Genomic DNA, 22086 nt, shown 5'->3' on the forward strand with positions numbered 1-22086 from the left:
AGGCTGCCCGACGGGAAGGCCTGCAGGGCACCCCCCCAGCAGACACCCCGCTTCCTTTAGGGCCGTTCTGGACGGATCCGCTCCCTCCCAGCTCCCGCAGACCCGGCCTGGGCCCTCGGGGAGCCTAGTTCTGGGTGGGAGACTGGAGGCTCGGGGCCTGCCTCAGGCCCGCACTGCCCCGTCGGACGTCGGACGCCGGCTCCCGGCCCTGCCCCGGGACGGGCACGCGGAGGAGGAGCCGGTCCCAGAAGCGGCGTGGGCATGGACACCACCGGACATGAAAGCACAAACCGCACCTCCAACAGAACGTGAAAATATTGTATTTATGCCGTATCTACACTCGTGGCCTCTGCCAGGACAGAGGCCGTGCCTTCCGCTCGAAGGCAGGAATGTCGAGTTCAGGCCGCACGCCTGCAGCCGCGGGAGCCTCAGATGGGGCAGTCGTAGACGTGAATCTCCTGGTCGTCTCCAACCGACACGATTTTTGAGCCGTTTCCGTTGTACCGCACCCCCCAGACCTGCAAACAGCGGAGAAAGGGCCTCCTGGCGTCCCCCGCAGGTCTCCTCGCACCGCGGCCGGAGAGCCCGGGGAGAGGGCCGTGCCTCTGAGCCGGGGCCTCGGCGCCCACGCCCTGCCTCCCGGCGCAGAGCTGTCTTTTCATACCGTTCCCACCAGGCCCAGGACAGCCCGGTGCCGAGACAGCCCCCAGCAGCACGGGCACCCACCTGAGCTGTCCCCCCAAGGGACGTGCCCTGGCTCCCGCGCCCCGTGCCCGCCCAGCTCGCCCCGTGCCCGCCCGTCGTACTTCTCTCAGAGCCGACAGAGCCGCCTGCCCCAGGAGCCGAGGGGACAGAGCCGCTCCCTCGCGGACGGTGTCGCAGGCCAGCCTGTCACCGGGCCGAACCCCGGGCTGGGCGTCCCGCCCCGGCGCGTGTGTGATGGGGCCACACGCACCTCCACGCCCGCCATCGCCCGGGACACCCACCGCGGCCCCACCGGTGCCGAAGACCCGGGCCCTCGCAGCAGCCGGGGCCGGCCGGAAATGCAGACGCTCGGGCCAGGCCTCCGAGGGACACCTGCCCTCCCGCCGGATCCCGGGCCCCGGGGCGGCCCCTCCCCCGGTTCCCAGTCCCTGCAAAGCTGCGTCCCGTGAGCACAGCATCCTTTCCTCACGCGGACGCCCAAAGGCGCCCGTGCCACAGGGACCGGACGCCTGCCTGCACTCTCGCTTCAAGCTCCAACACCAGCTCCCCCCGCGAGCCGCCCACAGGACACGGCTGGACGGGTGCGAGCTCAGCGGCTCAGAGCCGGCTCCCCTAACGCCCCCCCCGCCCCGGTCCCCGTCCTGACCACCAGCAGCCCCGTCAGGAGGGGCCGTACCTGATCCTGGTGGTCGAAGAAGGTGTGAACACACGTCCTCGTCCCAGCGTCCCACACTTTCACGCTTTTGTCTGACGAACTTCACGGGAGAGGCGACAGAGGTGTCAGAACCCGGGGTCAGGGCCGACGGGAGCGATCTGACTCAGGACCCCGGACTCTCTTGTCGGAGGCCTCCCGCCCTGACCCTGACCCTGACCCTGACCGGCCCGGCCGCATGGCGGGGTTCCTGCCAGGAGCCCCCATCCCTCAGCTAACTGCAGGCGGAGCCCCGATCCACACGCGTCTGCTCGAGCAGAACACGGCTATAAGCCCCCCCTCACACGGACACCGCGGCGAGCGGGGGCGGCCCGCGCTGCACACGTACCTGGAGACAAAGTGCGTGTTGTCCGGGCAGAAGGCCACGTTCAGCACCCAGGACCCGTGGCCGCTCAGGGTGCCCGCCAGGCTGGCGTGTTGTCTGGAACGAGAACGAGCCCAACGCGGAGGCACGTGACTGCCTGCCCGCCGACCTGGCCCCTGCCCCCCCCCCCCCCCCCCGACAGCGACAGCCTGCGCCCCCCACTCAGGCCCCCGGAGGGCACGCGCCCCACGGAGAGGGAAGGGCACACGGCACCGCCCCAGAGCCGCTGGCGCCACGCAGAGCCGGGACGGTCCCTGGCGAGCAGACAGCCGCTCCGAGGCGGGGACCGAGGGTGGGGTGCGGGGGGTCCGGGCCGCACCCCCTGCAGGTGCCCACCACCCACATGGCTTGGCGAGAACACTTTAAAAACATACACCGAGTGGCCAGATCGTGACAATGTCTGAACGCATAATCATCTGGCCACTCCGTGTCTATCCTATAGAATAAAAGGCTCATATGCAAATGGTCCCCTCGACCAGGAGTTCGACCAGCAGGCAGGCCGGCCAACCGCCCCTGTCCCCTCCCCCTGGCCAGGCTGGCCGGACCCCACCCATGCACGGATGCATGTACCAGGCCTCATATATATATATGTGTGTATATATATATATATATATATATATATATATATATACACACACACACACACACACACACACACACACACACTGAGCGGCCAGATGGTGATGATACACATAATCATCTGAACACATAATCATCTGGCTGCTCAGTGTGCTTCTCTTGAGCGCCTCATCGATTGGATACCAAAGACATCATGAATCGAGCACCTGATCAGTGCTCCCTTTTGCACTGGCTGATAGAAGCTCAGGGCAAACAGGTGGTTGATCTCCGGCCAAAGTCTAGAATACTTTTGGGGCCCATTTGAGATACAAACACACGGAGTGGCCGGACGGTTATGCGTTCAGAGACCATCGTCATCTGGCCACTCAGAGTGTGTGTTGCCCTGGCTGCTGTGGCTCAGCGGACAGAGCGTCGGCCTGCGGACTGAAGGGTCCCGGGTTCGATCCCCAGTGAGGGGCGTGCAGGAGGCGGCCTCCCGGACACCCACACGCCCTGTCCCGTGTGGCCCGGGAGCCCAGCTCGGTGGGTGACTCACACGTCGTAGATCTTGATGTAGCCGTCGTCCGAGGCCGTGACGAGCAGCTGGGAGTCCGGGGAGAAGGTCAGGGAGCGGATGGGCATGGCGTGGCCTGGAACCACGGCCTCGTGAGCGGGGTCACCGTCCCGCCCCCGCGCTGCCCCGCTCTGCCCGCGGACGAGGCCGGGGGCCCTCCCAGGTGCCCGTCAGAGGGCGCAGACGGCCCTGCCTCCGGGGCTGGGCGCCCCGCCCCAAGGCCCTGCCCCTGAGTTTCTCCTCGGCTCCCCCCAACCAGAGACCTCAGCACATGGCTCAGAGCAGCCGCTCCGCGCGGGCGAGGCCACTCGGACCCGGGGCCTTCCGCCCGAACAGGAGCGTCTGCCTGCCAACCCCGCCCGGGAGGCCGCGCGGAGGAGGGCAGCTCCTGGGGGTGCCTCCGAGCAGAGCGGCTCCCTCAGGCCCAGCCCCTGCCCAGGCCCAGTGGGAGGCGGGCACCCCTACACCCAGGGCCCAGTGGGGGGTGGGCACCCCTTCCACCCAGGGCCCAGTGGGGGGCGGGCACCCCTACACCCAGGGCCCAGTGGGGGGTGGGCACCCCTACACCCAGGGCCCAGTGGGGGACAGGCACCGCCTACACCCAGGGCCCAGTGGGAGGCGGGCACCCCTACACCCAGGGCCCAGTGGGGGGCGGGCACCCCTTCCACCCAGGGCCCAGTGGGGGGCGGGCACCCCCTCCACCCAGGGCCCAGTGGGAGGCGGGCACCCCCTCCACCCAGGGCCCAGTGGGGGGCGGGCACCCCCTCCACCCAGGGCCCAGTGGGAGGCGGGCACCCCTACACCCAGGGCCCAGTGGGGGACAGGCACCGCCTACACCCAGGGCCCAGTGGGGGACAGGCACCGCCTACACCCAGGGCCCAGTGGGAGGCGGGCACCCCTACACCCAGGGCCCAGTGGGGGGCGGGCACCCCTACACCCAGGGCCCAGTGGGAGGCGGGCACCCCTCCACCCAGGGCCCAGTGGGGGGCGGGCACGCCTACACCCAGGGCCCAGTGGGAGGCGGGCACCCCCAGGGCCCAGTGGGGGGCGGGCACCCCTACACCCAGGGCCCAGTGGGGGGCGGCACCCCTACACCAAGGGCCCAGTGGGGGGCGGGCACCCCTACACCCAGGGCCCAGTGGGAGGCGGGCACCCCTACACCCAGGGCCCAGTGGGGGGCGGGCACCGCCTACACCCAGGGCCCAGTGGGAGGCGGGCACCCCCAGGGCCCAGTGGGGGGCGGGCACCCCTACACCCAGGGCCCAGTGGGAGGCGGGCACCCCTACACCCAGGGCCCAGTGGGGGGCGGGCACCGCCTACACCCAGGGCCCAGTGGGAGGCGGGCACCCCCAGGGCCCAGTGGGGGGCGGGCACCCCTACACCCAGGGCCCAGTGGGAGGCGGGCACCCCTACACCCAGGTTCCAACCCTACACCCAGGGCCCAGTGGGAGGCGGGCACCCCTACACCCATGGCCCAGTGGGGGGCGGGCACCGCCTACACCCAGGGCCCAGTGGGAGGCGGGCACCCCCAGGGCCCAGTGGGGGGCGGGCACCCCTACACCCAGGGCCCAGTGGGGGGCGGGCACCCCCTCCACCCAGAGTCCAGGGCTTGGAGCGGACTGGACAGGAGGAGCTGCGTGCAGCGGGAACCAGCGGGGCCGGGAGGCGGCCCAGGGTCAGTGCACCTGGAGGCGGAGCAGCGCGCCAAGGCCGGCCGCTCCGGGCCCCCCTCCCCCCTCCTCCCCCCTCCTCCCTCCACTACCACACCACCACCCCCCCCCCCCCCCCCCGCGGCCGCAGAGCCCCTGGACCGAGGCACACACCCTCCAGCGTGTGCAGCAGCTTCCCGGTCGCGATGTCGAAGATGTTGATGATGCCGTCGATGGCGCCGCTGGCCAGGTACTTCCCGTCGGGGCTCTGCGCACGGAACACGGACACGTGAGACCACGTCGGGCCGGCTGCACACTCGGCGCCTGCCGGCCGCGGGCTCTCCTCCGCCCGTCACCCCGGGGAGCCGGAGACGCGGACCCCCGGGCCTGGGGGGCGCAGTCGGGGGCCCTCGGGCGGGGGAGCCCGGGAGACGCGGACCCCCGGGCCAGGGGCGCAGACGCGGCCCTTACATAGGCGATGCTGAGGATGAACTTGCCGCGCGTGTCCAGCGAGTACTCCTTCTTCCCGCTCTCCACCCCGAAGATGTTCACCTTCCCCACGTGCGTGCCCGTGGCCAGGTGCTGGGAGTCGGGCGAGAAGGCCAGCGTCCAGGCGTCCACTGCGCAGGGGAGGGAGGGAGGGGGACGGCGGTGAGAGGGGAGCGGCTCCTCAGTGTCAGCTTCTCCCGGGAAGCAGGCCCGCCCAGCGCCAGGCCGAGGGGCGATGGAGGAGGCCCCCCAGCCGCGCCCCGGCCCGGCGATCCCCCGCTCCCGCCGCAGGAGCCGCGGCCTCGGGGTGCCCCCGGGTGCCGTCCGCCCGGAGCTCACCCGGCCCCGCGTCGATGGACTTGATCTGCTTGCCGTTCTCCAGGTCCCAGAGCCGGATGTGGGCGTCCAGGGAGCTGGAGGCGGCCACGGGCAGCGTGTGGCTGATGTCCACGGACACCACGCCCAGCTGGTGGCCCTCCAGGCTCCACTGCAGCTCCAGCCGCTCGTCACGCCTCGGGGGACAGAGACGGTTCATCACGCCCCGCCCCGCCCCCACGCCCCGCCCCGCCCCCAGGCCCCGCCCGGCCCCCAGGCCCCGCCCCTCCCGGCCCCCACGCACCGCCCGGGCCCCAGGCCCCGCCCCACCCGGCCCCCATGCACCGCCCCCACACACAGCCCGGCCCCCACGCCCCGCCCGGGCCACGCGTGGCCAGAGTCTGCGGGAGGGAGGCTGGGGCGTGAGGGGCCCAGGCCCCAAAGGCAGCCAGGGGCGACCATGGGCCTCCCCTGTGTCACAGGGGGACGAGGGGGAGGCGAGGGCCCTACAGACACCACCTGCCCACCCGCACTGCCCACTCAGCCACCCAGCCACCCACCCTGCCCACCCGCACTGCCCACTCAGCCACCCACCCTGCCCACCCGCCCACCCGCACTGCCCATCGGCCACCCTCACTGCCCACCAGGCCACCCAGCCACCAACCCTGCCCACCAGGCCACACTTTCCTGCCTAGAAAACGGAGCCCTCTCCTGGCCGCACTGGGGGGAGCACCCCCGCACCCCGTCCCCCAGGCCGCCGTCGGGGGGCGCTCACCACTTCCAGACCTTCACCAGGTCGTCCAGGGACCCGGTGACCACCGTCTCCGCCACCTCCTTCTTGTTGGTGCCCCAGGCCACCGACCAGATGGCGTCATCGTGGGCTGCGGCGGGAGCGGCCCGTTAGGACGGCCTGGCGACCTCGATGCCGACGGCGCCCCGGCCCCTCCCCCTCCCGCAGGCACCGCCCGGGTCTGCGTCTGCTCCGCTCGATGGAGACGGGCCCTGCCCCGGCCCCCAGCCCTCCGCCGGCATCGGGGAGCCTCGGGCACGGACCAGCGGCAGAGGCCCCGCACCAGCCGCCTCGGCCGCCCGTAGTGTGCACTGCGTTGGGGGCGGTGACCCCATGAGCCCCCCGAAGTACCGTCTCCACTGGCTGCCACCACAGCACCCCCGAGCGGGCGCTGACGGGACCGCCCGCTCAGACGGGGGTCAGGGGCTCGGAGGGGCCTGCGGTGCCGGCCGGGGCCCAGGGGCCAGGGCACCGGGCCGGTTCCCGGACAGAGGACTGGTCCTTCGAAGGGGCGTGCAGGAGGCAGCCGGTGGACGCTTCTCTGTCCTCCCTTTCTCTCTCTCTCCATCAATTTTTTATATCTTTTTGTTTATTTATTAAATTATTATTATTATTATTTTAAACATTTTTTTAATTTAATTTTATTTAATTTTATTTTTTTTTATTGGTTTTTTACAGAGAGGAAGGGAGAGATAGAAAGTTAGAAACATCGATGAGAGAGAAACATCCATCAGCTGCCTCTTGCACACCCCCTACTGGGGATATGCCCGCAACCAAGGTCCATGCCCTTGACCGGAATCGAACCCGGGACCTTTCAGTCCCCAAGCCGACGCTCTATCCATTGAGCCAAACCGGTCCCGGTTATTTATTAAATTATTATCTCTGTACATATTTTAACATTGCCCCCCCCCCCCCCCGCTCCAATCAATTTTTTAAATGTTCTTTCAAAAAGATAGAGACTAGTAGCTCACTGGGACTCCAAGGCTAAGAAGGGGCAGAGCCCTGGCCGGTGTGGCTCAGTGGGTAGAGCGTCGACCTGCGAACTGAAGGGTTCCCGGTTCGATTCCGGTCAAGGGCATGGACCTTGGCTGCGGGCACATCCCCAGTGGGAGGCGTGCAGGAGGCAGCTGATCGATGATTCTTTCTCATCAATGTTTCTCTCTCTCCCTCTCCCTTCCTCTCTGTAAAAATCAATAAAATATATTTTTAAAAAATTTTTTTAAAAAAAGAAGGGGCAGCCGAAACCAGTGTGGCTCAGTGGATAGAACGTCGGCCTGTGGACTGAAGGGTCCCCGGTTCGATTCCGGTCAAGGGCATGGACCTTGGTTGCAGGCACATCCCCGGTGGGGGGTGTGCAGGAGGCAGCTGGTCGATGTTTCTCTCTCTCTCTCTCTCCCTTCCTCTCTGTAAAAACTCAATAAAATATATTATAAAAAAAAAAAAGAAGAAGAAGGGGCAGACTGAGACTCAGAGCCGACCTCGCTGTTACGGAGTCCCCCTCGGGCCCGTGTGCAGCGGCCTCTGGGGGCCACCCCGGCAGCGGGGCAGCTCGGTGGAAGCTTCCAGACGGAGAAGGCCTCCAGCCCGCTCTCTGCCTCCCCATCTGCGTGGCTGTTGTTAAGTGAAGCTGTGATCTTCCCACAGTGCCCTGGGCATGGCATGCCTGGTCGGCATGACAACAGTCTTAAAGGAGCAGAGACCCCGTTCCCACGGGCGAGTGAGGGGCGGGCGGGCTGCTCACCTTGCTCCTGCTTGAAGAGGATGCTGTACTGGAAGGAACAGAAGCCACGTTAGACCAGCGGCCAGAGTTCAGACACCCGCACCCCCTCCTGCCTCCCCGCCCGCCCGCCCCCAAAGATGCAGTCCCCCCAACAGTGGCCACTTCCTGTCCCCCTGACTGGGGCCCGTGCAAGATATGCAGGAACACCGGGAACCGTTAGTTCTTAAAGACACTGGCCGGCCGGTGTGGCTCAGTGGTGAGCGCCGGCCTAGGAACCAGGAGGTCGGGGTTCGATTCCCGGTCAGGGCACAGGCCCGGGCTGCGGGCTCCATCCCCGGTGTGGGGCGTGCAGGAGGCAGCCAGTCCATGATTTGCTTTCATCATGGATGTTCCTCCCTCTCCCTCCCTCTCTGAAATCAATAAAATGTTTTTGTTTTGTTTTTTAAAGAAGAAGAAGCCGAAACCGGTTTGGCTCAGTGGATAGAGCGTCGGTCTGCGGACTGAAAGGTCCCGGGCTCGATTCCGGTCAAGGGCATGGACCTTGGTTGCGGGCACATCCCCAGTGGGGGGTGTGCAAGAGGCAGCTGGTCGATGTTTCTCTCTCATCGACGTTTCTAGCTCTCTATCCCTCTCCATTCCTGTGTAAAATCAATAAAATATATTTAAAAAAATAAATAAAAATAAAAAGAAGAAGGTAGTTTCTCCTCTCCCCTAAGAGGCTAACAAACGTGCCCTTTCCTGCTCTGCTCATCGGGAAGCCCAGGGCCCGGCTTCGAGCTTCATTCTTTTTTTCTTTTTTTCTTTTATTGATTTTTTACAGAGTGGAAGGGAGAGAGATAGAGAGCTAGAAACATCAATGAGAGTCATCGATCAGCTGCCTCTTGCACACCCCCTACTGGGGATGTGCCCGCAACTAAGGTATGTGCCCTCGACCTGAATCGAACCCGGGACCCTTCAGTCCCCAGACCGACGCTCTATCCACTGAGCCACACTGGTTTCGGCTCAAGCTTCCTTCTTCCTGTTGTATCACAGACACAGCCTGCAGAACGTCCCGTTAACCTCGCCCCCAACCTTATCACAAAAGCAGGTTCTCCTCGCCGAAACCGGTGCGGCTCAGTGGGTAGAGCGTCGGTCTGCGGACTGAAAGGTCCCGGGTTCGATTCCGGTCAAGGGCATGGACCTTGGTTGCGGGCACATCCCCAGTAGGGGGTGTGCAGGAGGCAGCTGATGGATGATTCTCTCTCATCGATGTTTCTCTCTATCCCCCTTCCTCTCTGTAAAAATTCGGTAAGACATATTTTAAAAAAAAGGTTCTCCTCCGCTGATCTCCGTTTCCGGTTGCTTTTGTGCAGAGATCCTCCCAGCCCCTCACCCCGCTGTGCGCCGGGGGACGCGGGGGGCACTGTGTGGGCGTGGTCAGGAGGGAGCAGGGCCTCCCCGACGCCCGCCATGGCCTCCCCGACGCCCGCCATGGCCTCACCCACAGCCTCACCTGGTTGGTCATCTCTCAGCCGGGCGCAGGGATCCAGGCCGGGCCGCTCTGCAGGAACAACACCGGGTGTCAGTGCGGGGGTGCCGTCAGCACGGGGTCCCCAGGAGGCTCCCTGGACCATTCCCATCCCGGGGCGGGTCCCCGGAGCTCCCCTCACCAGGCCCTCGGCGCCCTGGAATCTGCCTTCAACCCGTTTCCTTCTCTCCCAGCCCAGAGGGGACCGTCTCCGCCCCCGGCGGCTCTTCAGAGAGAATCCCCGGCCTTTATTTACTAGAGTAGGGGTGTCAAACTCAATCAGAGAAGGGGCCAAAATCTAAAATCCAGCCTAAATCGCGGGCCGAATGGTTTACTGAACAGTCATAAATTGACAGCAGAGTGCAGTGATGACAGCGCGGTGCGGGCCACATTGCAAGGCCTGGCGGGCTGGATTTGGCCCGCGGGCCTTGTGTTTGACACATGTGTACTAGAGGCTGGGGCATGGAATTCGTACGGGGGGGGGGGGGGGGGACCCTCAGTCCAGCCTGCGCCCTCTCGCAGTCCAGGAGTAAACATTCTGCCCGGCTGGGGTGGCTCAGTGGCTGAGCCTCAACCCAGGAACCAGGAGGTCAGGGTTCGATTCCCGGTCAGGGCACAGGCCCGGGTTACGGGTTCCATCCTCAGTAAGGGGCATGCAGGAGGAGGCAGCCGATCCATGATTCTGTTTCTATCTATTTCTCTCTTCCTTTCTGAAAACATATTTTTTTTGAAAGTAAACATTCTAATTTGGAAACAGCCTAGGTGCCCATCAGCAGGTGAGTGGATTAAAAAACTCTGGCCCATCTCCACAATGGAATACACCCCCCACCGGGGACATGCCCGCAACCAAGGTACATGCCCCTGACCGGAATCGAACCCAGGACCCTTCAGTCCCCAAGCCGACGCTCTATCCATTGAGCCAAACCAGTCTCGGCTCGAACCCAGTTTTAAGTTCTAGACACTTGGATTAGCTCGCTCCCTCCTCCCCCGCTCCTTCCTGAGGCCGAGCAGGTGGAGACAAGCTCTGAGCAGGCCTCCGAGCCCCATCCCCGCTTACGCCAGGCTCCGATGCCACCTCATGGCAGAGCCGAGAGGACCGCAAACCCACCTCTGCCCCCGTCTTCCCCCCCCAACTCCCCAGGCGGAGTTCACTGCTCGCTCCTCTGCGTTTCCAACACGGAACAAAGCGCCCCCCGTGCCTCTCGGGGCCCATCGGGCAGGACGGACCCACAAACACCGCCTGGTGCCGGGACCACGGAACCGGGCGCCGGTGCCTGCCCGGCGCTGGGAGGCCCGCTCCTGCGAAGACCCTCCTCCGGTAAGGTGACCAGCCGTCCGGATTTCTGACAATGTGTCCCGAGTCCCGCGGCGTTTTAAAAAAGCCCCGATGTTTGGAAAGAATGCACGACAAGCCAGGGAACGGCGGGAGAGCGGGAAGGGAATAGACGGTGTTCGGCGGCTATGTAGGCAGGATAGGAGTTTTATATTATTTTTGTTCATTTTATCATGTTAAACTTTAATCATCACAAATAACTGTGGAGAACTGATTATCGAGAACTGCTTATCAAAGTCCACATGGTTGATCAGTTGTTAGAATTCACTCAAGTGAGAACTATGCCAAAGAATAAAATACTATACATTTTTTATTTATTTGTTATATTTGTAAATTGTACTTGTGTTGAAATTTAAATATCTATATATATATATATATTACAATACTATTTTTTTGCGTTCTATGAAAATTTTTGTTACTCTATATAGACGAATCTTTTTTTTAAGAGAAATTTGTTTGTTTTTAATATATTTTATCGATTTTTTACAGAGAGAAAGGAAGAGGGTTAGGAGAGTTAGAAACATCGAAGAGAGAGAAACATCGATCAGCTGCCTCCTGCACACCCCCTACTGGGGATGTGCCCGCAACCAAGGTACATGCCCCTGACCGGAATCGAACCCGGGACCTTTCAGTCCGCAGGCCGATGCTCCATCCACTGAGCCACACCAAAGCTATAGACCATATTTTTCATCAAGAACCCCCCACCCCTCGCCCCGGGTCAATGGTGAGCCGCTTTACCAACTGGGGAAAAAGGAAGACAAATGCAAATGTTAAAATCTGGTCACCTTACCCTCCGGGGACCGGGACCCCGGCCCGCATCCCAGGCCGCCGGAAGCTGCCCAGGACGCGGCGCCCCGACGGGAGCGGGGCGAACAGAGTCGCAGAGGCGACCCGCGCCCGCGGCCCGCGGCCTCCGTGAGCGGGCCTGCTGCCGGGCGGCAGCCTCGGGCCCGCCCCGGCTCCCCCGCCGTCCCGCCCGGGCCCCCAGCGGCCCCGACGGTGGCCCCCGCCACCGGCCGGAGAGCCCGACTCACCCGCTCACGGCCCCGACGCACAGTCCCGGCGCGCGCCTGACGCAAGCGCCATGCGACCGCGACGCCGGTCTATATGCGCTTGCGGAAGGGGCGGGGCGTCTCCCAGGGCAACCGCGCACGCGCAGCGCCCTGCAGAAGCCACGCCTCAACTGTGGGCGGGGATATGCGCGGGCCACGCCCTTTTTTGGTGTACTGTCCTGGTGGGCCACGCCCCCTGTTCTAGGGGCGGGGCCTCGGTCACCGGCCCTCGAAGGCGCGCAGGTTCTCTTCCGCCAGCTGTGGGTGGGGTCGGGTTTCTCTCTTTCTGCTCTGCTTCTCAGTTCTGTAGCTTCAACACTTTTTAGTGAAATGGAGCTTTTTTTAAAAAAAATATCTATTCTATTGATTTTTCACAGAGAGGAAGGGAGAAACATTGATCAGCTGCCTCTTGCACACCCCCCACTGGGGATGTGCCTACAACCAAGGTTCAGGCCCTTGACCGGAATCGAACCTGGGACCTTTCAGTTGCAGGCCAACGCTCTATCCATGGAGCCAAATCTGTTTTGGCTGAAATGGGGCTTTGTTTTAAAAACTGCAATTCGGCCCTGGCAGGTCTGGCTCAGTGGATAGAGTGTCGGCCTGTAGACTCAAGGGTCCCGGGTTCGATTCCGGTCAGGGCTCAAGCCCAGGTTGCAGGCTTGGTCCCCACCAGGAGGCAGCCAGTCGATGATTCCCTCTCATTGTTTCTGTCTCTCTCTTCCTCTCCCTCCCTCTATGAAATCAATAAAAATATGTTTTTAAAAAATAAGAATAAAAATAAAAACTGCTAGTCATGCCGCCTAGTGTGGCTCAGTGGTTGAACCCTGACCTCTGAACCAGGAGGTCAAAGTTTCATTCCTGGGCTCGAGCCCCGGTGTGGGCCCTGCAGGAGGCAGCCCACTCATGATTCTCTCTCCTCATGGATGTTTCTCTCTCTCTCCATCTCCCTCTCCTCAATGATGAAAATCATTGATTGGCTGCCTCCTGCATGCCCCCTACTGGGGATCTATCGATAGTCCACAACATGGGTATGTGCCTTTGACTGGAATCAAACCCGGGACCTTTCAGTCCACAGGCCCACGCTCTATCCACTGGGCCAAACCGATCAGGGCCAAAAATAGAATTTTAAGAGGATTAGATTAAAAAATATATAATCAGCCCAAACTGGTGTGGCTCAGTGGATAGAGCGTCGGCCTGTGGACTGAAGGGTCCCAGGTTTGATTCCGGTCAAGGGCATGTACCTTGGTTGTGGGCACATCCCCAGTTGCGGGGGGGAGGGGAGGGGTGCAGGAGGCAGCTGATGGATATTTTTCTCTCATCGATGTTTCTAACTATCGCTCTCCTTTCCTCTCTGTAAAAAATAATCAATAAAATATATTTTAAAAAAAAGAAGAAAGAAAGGAAGGAAGGAAGGAAAGGGAATCCCTGTTCCAACCTGGAAGCAGGCATCTATCTGGGTTCAAATCCCAACATTCAGCCGGGCCAGCATGGCTTGAGCGTTGACCTATGACCCAGGAGGTCAGGGTTCGATTCCCGGTCAGGGCACATGCAGGGCTGTGGGCTTCATCCGCAGTGTGGGGCGTGCATGCGTGCAGGAGACAGCCGATCCCACGAGCCTGGGGCTTGACCACGGATGGCCACAAGGTGGCGGTACCCGCCTGCTGTGGGCCACCTGCTGGGGACATGCTGATGGGGATGCAGCCGATGGCACCTGCCTGCCCTCTCTCTCTGGCTCCCCCAGCCCCACAGGCTGCGGAGTCTCTGTGGGACGCCAAACAAGGGCCTCCCGGGCCCGACCTCCGTCTCCTCCTGCACAAAATGGAGACCCAAACACCGAGGCCTTTGCCCCTACAACATGCTAGGAGCAACTGGCCGGGATGGCTCAGGGGCTGAGCGTCGACTTAGGAACCAGGAGGTCAGGGTTCGATTCCCGGTCAGGGCACAGGCCCGGGGTTGTGGGCTCGATCCCCCAGTGTGGGGCCTGCAGGAGGCAGCCGGTCCGTGATTCTCTCTCATCACAGATGTTTCTGTCTCTGCCTCCCTTTCCCTTCCCCTCTGAAATCAATAAAATATATTTTTTTTTAAAGAAAGAAAATGGGCCGAAACCGGTGTGGCTCAGTGGATAGAGCGTCAGCCTGAGGACTCAAGGATCCGGGTTCGATTCCAGTCAAGGGCATGTACCTTGGTTGGGGGCACATCCCCAGTGGGGGGCGTGCAGGAGGCAGCTAATTGATGTTTCTCTCTCATCGATGTTTCTAACTCTATATCCTTCTCCCTTCCTCTCTGTAAAAAAATCAATAAAATATTTGAAAGAAAAAAGAAAAACAAATGTTTTTTTAAAAAAAGAAAATGGGCAGGAGCTACCCTGCACGGGTAGACTGAGACACAAGCCCAGGGCAGCCAAGGTGAGCGTGGAGGGCACAGGCCCTGTGCATAGGGTAAGGGGCGGGGGGCAGGCAGGCCCGGAGGGCATAGAACTGGGGTAGTTATTGCCACCACCACCTCCCAGGCCTCTCTGGCATCTCTTACCCGTCGACTTGGGAGGCAGCAAAGTCGGGTAGGGGAGCAGAGCAAGCCAGGTGGGCTGCCAGGAGGCGGCGGCGGCGACAGGGGCAGAATCATGTGGGCGGGTGAGGAGGCTGAGAGCCAGAGCCGAGGCTGCCCAGAACGAGACAGGAGAGGCCGTGGTGAGGGTGGAGGAGGTGAGGGGCTCACCTGGGTGATGGGGGGCCCCCCTAGGTGACGGGGGGCCCACAGGAGGCGCGGACGGAGGAGCCGCACCCAGTTCACAGCCCAGGCCGGTGGCTATGATGTTCGCATGGCTCCCGTGGGAAATTTCTTCTTTTTCTTTTCTTTTAATATTTTTTATTGATTTTTTTTTTTTTTTTTTTACAGAGAGGAAGAGAGAGGAATAGAGAGTTAGAAACATCGATGAGAGAGAGGAAGAGAGAGGGATAGAGAGTTAGAAACATCGATGAGAGAGAAACATCCATCAGCTGCCTCCTGCACACCCCCCACTGGGGATGTGCCCGCAACCAAGGTACATGCCCTTGACCGGAATCGAACCCGGGACTCTTGAGTCTGCAGGCCGACGCTCTACCCACTGAGCCAAACCGGATTCGGCTCTTTTTTTTGGTATAAGATTTTTTAAAGTACATTTTTATTGATTTCAGAGGGGAAGGGAGGAGAGAGGATGTCAATGACGAGAGAGAATCATGGGTCAGCTGCCTCCTGCACGCCTCCTGCCAGGGATGGAGCCTGCAACCTGGGCATGTGTCCTGACCGGGACCTGAACCCAGGACCCTTCAGTCTGCGGGCTCTATCCACTGAGCCAACCAGCTGCAGCCGTGCCCTCTGGGTCTTCGCTGAGGGAGGAAGCCAGGCCCCGGTCCCGGGGAGGGTCGGGCCTGTGCGGGTCCAGTAAGAAGAAGGGGTTAAGGCTCCAGAGGCTGGGAGGGCCAGCTGCACCCCAGACCCCCCCCCAGTGTGTGGGGTGGTCAGGAGCCCCAGTGTCGCCTCAGCTCCACACCAGCCTGCTGAGACCTGGGGCCCCTGGGGCTGTGCCTGGGACCCAGCTTCCCCATGCACACACACGCACACACACATACATATATGCACACACATACACACACAAACATATATGCACACACATGCACACACACATGCACACACGCACACACACACACACAGGCCTCGGGGTGCCCACGGTCTCAGTCAGCCCAGAAGGGCCCTGAGCCCTGCCCGGAGTTGGGGGTGGGGTGGGTTGCTCTGCGGCCTCCGGGGCCCGGGAGGCAGGTCCTGCTCCGTGGTGGCTGCCCCCGCAGCGCCAGCCAATTACCGCGGGCTCGGTGTTTGAGAGCCGTAACGGCTCCCCGTCAGACGTGAGCGATGGGCCCGCGGGGCCAGGCCGGGCCGGGCCGCCCGCGCCCCCTCCCCGAGGCCCGCTTGGTCACGGGCCCCGCTTGCACGCGTCACTGCCCGCGCCCCGTCGCAGGTGGCCGTGGGGAGCTCATTGGAGGCCCATTCGCGGCGCCGGGGGTGAGGGCGGCCCATCTGCACACGCCAGGCCCTTTGTCTCGGCCGCCGGGCAGACGGTGAATGGATGGATGGATGGAGGGATGGAGGGATGGATGGGTGGGTGGATGGGTGGATGGGTGGATGGGTGGGTGGGTGGATGGATGGATGGGTGGGTGGGTGGATGGGTGGATGGATGGGTGGGTGGATGGGTGGATGGGTGGATGGGTGGGTAGGTGGGTGGGTGGGTAGATGGATGGGTGGGTGGGTGGATGGGTGGATGGAGGGATGGATAGGTGGGTGGGTAGATGAATGGATGGGTGGATGGGTGGGTGGATGGATGGATGGGTGGGTGGGTGGATGGATGGGTGGATGGGTGGATGGATGGGTGGGTGGATGGGTGGATGGATGGGTGGGTAGGTGGGTGGATGGGTGGGTGGATGGATGGGTGGATGGGTGGGTGGATGGGTGGATGGATGGGTGGGTGGATGGGTGGATGGATGGGTGGATGGGTGGGTGGATGGGTGGGTGGATGGGTGGATGGGTGGATGGGTGGGTAGGTGGGTGGGTGGGTAGATGGATGGGTGGGTGGGTGGATGGGTGGATGGAGGGATGGATAGGTGGGTGGGTAGATGAATGGATGGGTGGATGGGTGGGTGGATGGATGGATGGGTGGGTGGGTGGATGGATGGGTGGATGGGTGGATGGATGGGTGGGTGGATGGGTGGATGGATGGGTGGGTAGGTGGGTGGATGGGTGGGTGGATGGATGGGTGGATGGGTGGGTGGATGGGTGGATGGATGGGTGGGTGGATGGGTGGATGGATGGGTGGATGGGTGGGTGGATGGGTGGGTGGGTGGATGGATGGGTGGGTGGGTGGGTAGGTGGGTGGGTGGGTAGATGGATGGGTGGGTGGGTGGATGGGTGGATGGAGGGATGGATAGGTGGGTGGGTAGATGAATGGATGGGTGGATGGGTGGGTGGATGGATGGATGGGTGGGGTGGGTGGGTGGATGGGTGGATGGATGGGTGGGTGGATGGGTGGATGGATGGGTGGATGGGTGGGTGGATGGGTGGGTGGGTGGATGGGTGGATGGATGAGTGGATGGGCGGGGGCTGTCGAGAGGCCCCAGCTGCCTGGGGACATGCGGGCCCCGGAAGGACCTGGGCTGGGTTTTGGGGGGGACCTGGGCAGAACCAGATCCAACGGGATCCCCACAACTCCCTCCCCCCCCCCCAGAGAGTGAGCAGGCAGGAGGGGTGGGGGTCCCAGGGAAGGCAGGAGTCAGCCGGGCAGGGTGTCTGTCTGGCTCACCGGAGCAGCAGCTTGCTCTCTTCTCTCTCTTTTTAATGTATTTTATTGATTTTTTACAGAGAGGAAGGGAGAGGGATAGAGGGTTAGGAACATCGGTGAGAGAGAAACATCCATCAGCTGCCTCCTGCACACCCCCCACTGGGGATATGCCTGCAACCAAGGCACATGCCCTTGACCGGAATCGAACCCAGGACATCTCAGTCCGCAGGCCGACGCTCTACCCACTGAGCCACACCGGTTTTGGCTCTCTTTCTCTTTTAATGTTTTTGTTGATTTGAGAGAGAGGAAGGGAAGGGACAGAGAGGTAGAAACACCGATGAGAGAGAAGCAGCATCGGTGGGCACGCCCCCCACAGGGGACGGAGCCCACACCCAGGGGTGCGCCCGGACCGGGAACCGGATCAGTGGCCTCTTGGTTCCTGGGTGGACGCTCAGCCGCGGAGCCACACCGGCCGGCCGGCAGGGCCCGGGGACAGGGACAGGCCTCCCAAGCTGGCCTTCCCTGCCCCCCGCCAGCCCTGCTCAACCCCCCCCCCCCCCGTCCGAGGGCCATGCCCCCGTCCGTCCGTCCGTCCGTCCATCCGCGCCAGCTGTCCCCGCCAGGATGATGGGTGATGGCTCATCAGTCAGGGAGCCCGCCCCCGGGCGCTGGGGACCGATGCCCATGGTGACCACGGGGCCCGGCCTCCCACTGCCGTCCTTCACGCATGGCCCCCAAACGGCAGTGGCAGGGGGCACCCCGCCTCCGCTCGCTCGAACCAAACCTGGGACCCTTCGGTCTGCAGGCCGACGCTCTATCCACTGAGCCACACCGGCCGGGGCTGTCATTTACTTGTCATAACCCTCCTGTGAGAGGAAGCTAAGTTAGCTCAGAGAGGCTGAGACACTGGCCCAGGGCCACACAGCGAGGAGGTGGTGGAGCCGGTTCCTCCCAGAGGCACCCACGCCAGGCCGGCACGGAGGCCTCGGGGCTTCGTCAGGAACAAGACGAGGGCAGAGCGCCCACGGGGGTGTTTCCAGGCCGGGGATGGGGGCCGGGGGGGCGGGAAAAGGCCTCCCCAGCCTATAGGTGGGGGGCCACAGCGCCTCCCTCGCCCGGCAAGGCCAGGGGCTGCCCCCACAGGGACCCTCCGCCGTGGAGAAGGCGGACACCCAGGCGGGGGCCGGAGAGAGTCCTTCTTTCTCGGGGTTCACCCCCTGCCGCCACCCCCCCCCAATTTCCTGCTCCTGGGGTCCCTCCTTTCACTGTCTGTGGGCCAGTTTCCCTGTGACACGTGGGCTCCGATCCCCACCTGGGCCCGTGGACGGGACGGGGGGCCCGTGTCTAGGCCCAGGGCAGGGGGTGCGGGCGGCTCTGGGGGGGCCAAGGGGCCAGCTGCCCGGAGCTGAGCTGGCTGTGCCGAGAGGGGCTGGCAGGCGGAGGGCCCCCCTCCCCGGCGCTCCATGGAGGAGCTAACAATATGCCCATGAATCACGTTTGCAAACACCCGAGGGAGCGGGAGAGAAGCGATAATTAAATACTGCCTCCTGCGGGGGGCGGAGCGGATGGCAGGGCCCCTGGAATGCAGGCGTCTGGTTACGGTGATGGATGTCCACGTTACCGGCGCTAACGCAGCCACCGTCCGGGGCCAGAGACCGGGGGCGGGGGCGGGCAGGGGGCGGGGGCAGCTGTCCCCCGGCCCTCCTCGCCCCCAGGCCCTCGGTGGGGGCCCCCCCAGCTGCCTCCCCTGGACATCTGGGAGGCAGAGCAGCTGTCTGCCTGTGGCTGTGCCCCCCCCCCCCCCCCAGCCCCACATCCGTCAACCTCGATTAGGGAGCCGGGCTGCTCCCGTGTGAAAGGCCATTCATCGGCGTGACCGGCGGGCATTGTGCGGGCCGCACGCTCCGCGCAGGGGACCGCAGCCGAGGGGTGATTGATCAGTCCCGCCGATGGGGTCCGTTCCGAGGAGCCATGTGGCATCCGATCGATCGGCGCGAGGCAGCTGACCCCCCTGCGGCCACCGGGCGGCAGGTGGACGGGCCACGTGGGGGCCGGCGGGAGCCGAGGCCCGGGTTCCCGGGGCCGGGCTGCCGGCCATCAATCCGCCGGCTCCCCCCGCACCGGGAGGGAGGGAGGGAGCGGGAGCGGCTGCCGTGTTTGCCGATGAGCGATGGCCGCCCCGCGGATCCCGGAGCGCGTGTAAATCAGACTTAATGCGAGCGCGGGCGGGCGGGCGGGCGGGCGGGCGGGCGTGCCGGCCGGGAACCTCCGTGGAGGGCCGGCGAGGTGCCGGGCCTGAGCTGAGCGCTGGGGGCGAGGACACAAACCCTCTCACAGGATGGCTGTAACAAGTAAATGACAGCCCCGGCCGGTGTGGCTCAGTGGATAGAGCGTCAGCCTGCAGACTGAAGGGTCCCGGGTTCGGTTCCCGGTCAGGGCACAGGCCTGGGTTGCCAGCTCCATCCCCGGTGGAGGGCGTGCAGGAGGCAGCCGATCCATGATTCTCTCTCATCATGGATGTTTCTGTCTCTCTCCCTCTTCCTTCCTCTCCGAAATGAGTTAGAATCATATACATTTAAAAGAATAAAGACCGTCCCAACTGGTTTGGCTCAGTGGATAGAGCGTCGTCGGCCTGCGGACTGAAGGGTCCCGGGTTCGATTCCGGTCAAGGGCATGTACCGTGGTGGCGGGCACATCCCCGGTGGGGGGTGTGCAGGAGGCAGCTGATGGATGTTTCTCTCTCATCGATGTTTCTAACTCTCTATCCTTCTCCCTTCCTCTCTGTAAAAAAAAAATCAATAAAATATATTAAAAAATAAAAATAAAGGAATAAAGATCTGGGGCCAGACATGCACCCCCAGCTGATGTACCCTGAGCTCTGAATTAGCCAGCGAGCTGTGCCCTTACCCAAGATGACTATCGCTGCCAGGGGGAGGTAAAGGATGGACGGACTGCCGGATGGGTGGACGGACGGACTGATGGACGGACGGACCTGGCGGGCGGTCGAGTCAGAGCTCAGTAAATGTCGGCTATCTCTTCTCCGATGGGCTCCCTGACCCCCAGGCCCCCCGACTCCCCCTCCAGTGCACCTTCCACTCCATTAACCTCAGGAGCACCCCCAGGGCTGGTTACCCCCCCGCCCCCGTCTTTCCCGGGAACCCGGCTCTTTGTCCTGTTCTGCTGACTCCCAGGGTCCCCGGCGCAGCGGCCCCAGCCCCCACGACTCCCCCGAAGACCCCCTCCCGGGACCCTCTTCGGCGCCCCCAGCGTTGGGGCCTGAACTCTGACCCCCATTCTTCCAGCCTGAATTCAGCCTGCCGGAGGGCACGGGGCCAGGCCAGAGGCCCTGGGAGGCTGGGGCCCTGGCGGGCCTCCAGGCCGAAGGAGCAAACCTCAGCAGAAACGTGCCGGACCCACGACCGACGGGGACGACAGGACGCAGGTTGGTGGCCTGGGAAGCCGAGGTGGGGGGCCGCCTGCGAACAAAGGGGCCTTGGAGAGAGGGCCCGGCCCAGCTCCCCTCTAAAATGCACCCGGGGGCGAGGCGAGAGGGGGTGAGGGAGGCGAGACCAGGATTTAGCTGCCGCCGCTGCAGCCTGCAGACAAACCAACGTCGGCCTGGACTCGGGGATCCCCTGATCCAGTTCCCTTTCACAGGATGGCTGTGACAAGTAAATGACAGCCCCGGCCGGTGTGGTTCAGTGGATAGAGCGTCGGCCTGCAGACTGAAGGGTCCCGGGTTCGGTTCCCGGTCAGGGCACAGGCCTGGGTTATGAGCTCGATCCCCAGTGGGGGGCGTGCAGGAGGCAGCCGATCCCTGCAACCCAGGCCTGTGCCCCAGGAATCAAACTGGGGAGTCAAACTCAGGATCCTCCAGTCCCCAGGCCCACGCTCTATCCACCGAGCCAAACGGACTAAGGCCACCTCAAGCCTTTTCACTGTCTCCCCAGCTACTAAGCCAGAAACTGTGGGCCCCCCGAGATTGTGGGGCCCCATCCCGAGGCCGGCCTCTAGCTCCCACGCCCGCCCTCACCCCCTCTTGCAGGTACGCAGGTCACGGAAGATTGCAGGGCCAAAGATTTCAGGGCCAACGTGGGGTCCCCCGGAAAGCTTGCGGAACACAGCTTCCCGGGCCCCACTCCCCACCCCTGACTCCCTGAACCCACTGGGGGTCCCCATGTCGAGAGAGCCCGCCCGGGTTGCTGCGATGCCCACTCAGGTCACAGACGGGAACCGGGGAACCACGGTCCTTGCTCTAACCCGGACCCTTCCCATCGCCACTGCCCACAGCGCCACCCTTGCTTCCGGGGCCCCTGGCCAAGCACCCCGCTGCCCCCAGCCTAACGAGGAAGCCGCGGCCACTTGACACAAATGCAACAGGGACTAGGGCGCCCTGTGCCCCAAACCCTTCGAGGCACCTCTGTGGCCCCGTGCACTTCTGTTCACCCACCCCCTGCGTCACCCCTCGCGCCAGGCGCCCCGGCCACCCCGAGGCACGTGGTCCCCCAAGCACACAGCTCCCTCTTGCCACAAACTGTCCTTTACCCTGCCCACGATCTCGCGGGATGCTGGGTTCCACCGCGGGAAGAAGGCCCACAATCTCGCGGGATGCAGGTTTCCAACGCAGGATGAAAGCCCACAATCTCGCGGGATGCTGGGTTCCACCGCAGGATGAAGGCCCACAATCTCGCGGGATGCTGGGTTCCACCGCGGGAAGAAGGCCCACAATCTCGCGGGATGAAGGCCCACAATCTCGCGGGATGCAGGTTTCCAACGCGGGATGAAGGCCCACAATCTCGCGGGATGCTGGGTTCCACCGCGGGATGAAGCCCATAATCTCGCGGGATGCTGGGTTCGGCACAGCTGCGCCCAGGAGGGTGCTGACGGGGTCACGGAGTGAGAGCCCCGGCGCCATAGCAGAGGGGCCGGCTGGGGACGTGCACAGGCGCCCCTGGGAGTGGGCGAGGCGGCTCCCATCCCGGGGTGGCCCCACCCAGATGTTCTCAAACA

At 63.4% G+C, this 22086-nt stretch overlaps 1 protein-coding gene across 2 annotated transcripts; it reads right to left on the reverse strand.

Moving 5' to 3' along the window:
- Positions 1-297: 297 nt before the first annotated feature.
- SKIC8 (SKI8 subunit of superkiller complex) lies at positions 298-11828 on the reverse strand. Of its 2 annotated transcripts, none has more exons than XM_084869284.1 (11): positions 11751-11828; positions 9369-9416; positions 7898-7925; positions 6142-6247; positions 5391-5563; positions 5034-5182; positions 4737-4830; positions 2896-2989; positions 1746-1838; positions 1382-1460; positions 298-518 (listed from the first exon to the last, which is right to left on the reverse strand). In XM_084869284.1, the coding sequence occupies exons 2-11, from the start codon at positions 9378-9380 to the stop codon at positions 429-431; spliced, it is 918 nt and encodes a 305-aa protein (XP_084725410.1). In that variant the 5' UTR covers positions 9381-9416; positions 11751-11828; the 3' UTR covers positions 298-428. The 2 variants fall into 2 exon arrangements, with proteins under 2 accessions (XP_084725410.1, XP_084725411.1); XM_084869285.1 differs by lacking the exon at positions 11751-11828 and adding an exon at positions 11507-11692.
- Positions 11829-22086: the final 10258 nt, after the last annotated feature.

The sequence above is a fragment of the Pipistrellus hanaki genome (genome assembly GCF_964339955.1).
Source record: "Pipistrellus hanaki genome assembly, chromosome: 21".
Classification (NCBI taxonomy): Eukaryota; Metazoa; Chordata; class Mammalia; order Chiroptera; family Vespertilionidae; genus Pipistrellus; species Pipistrellus hanaki.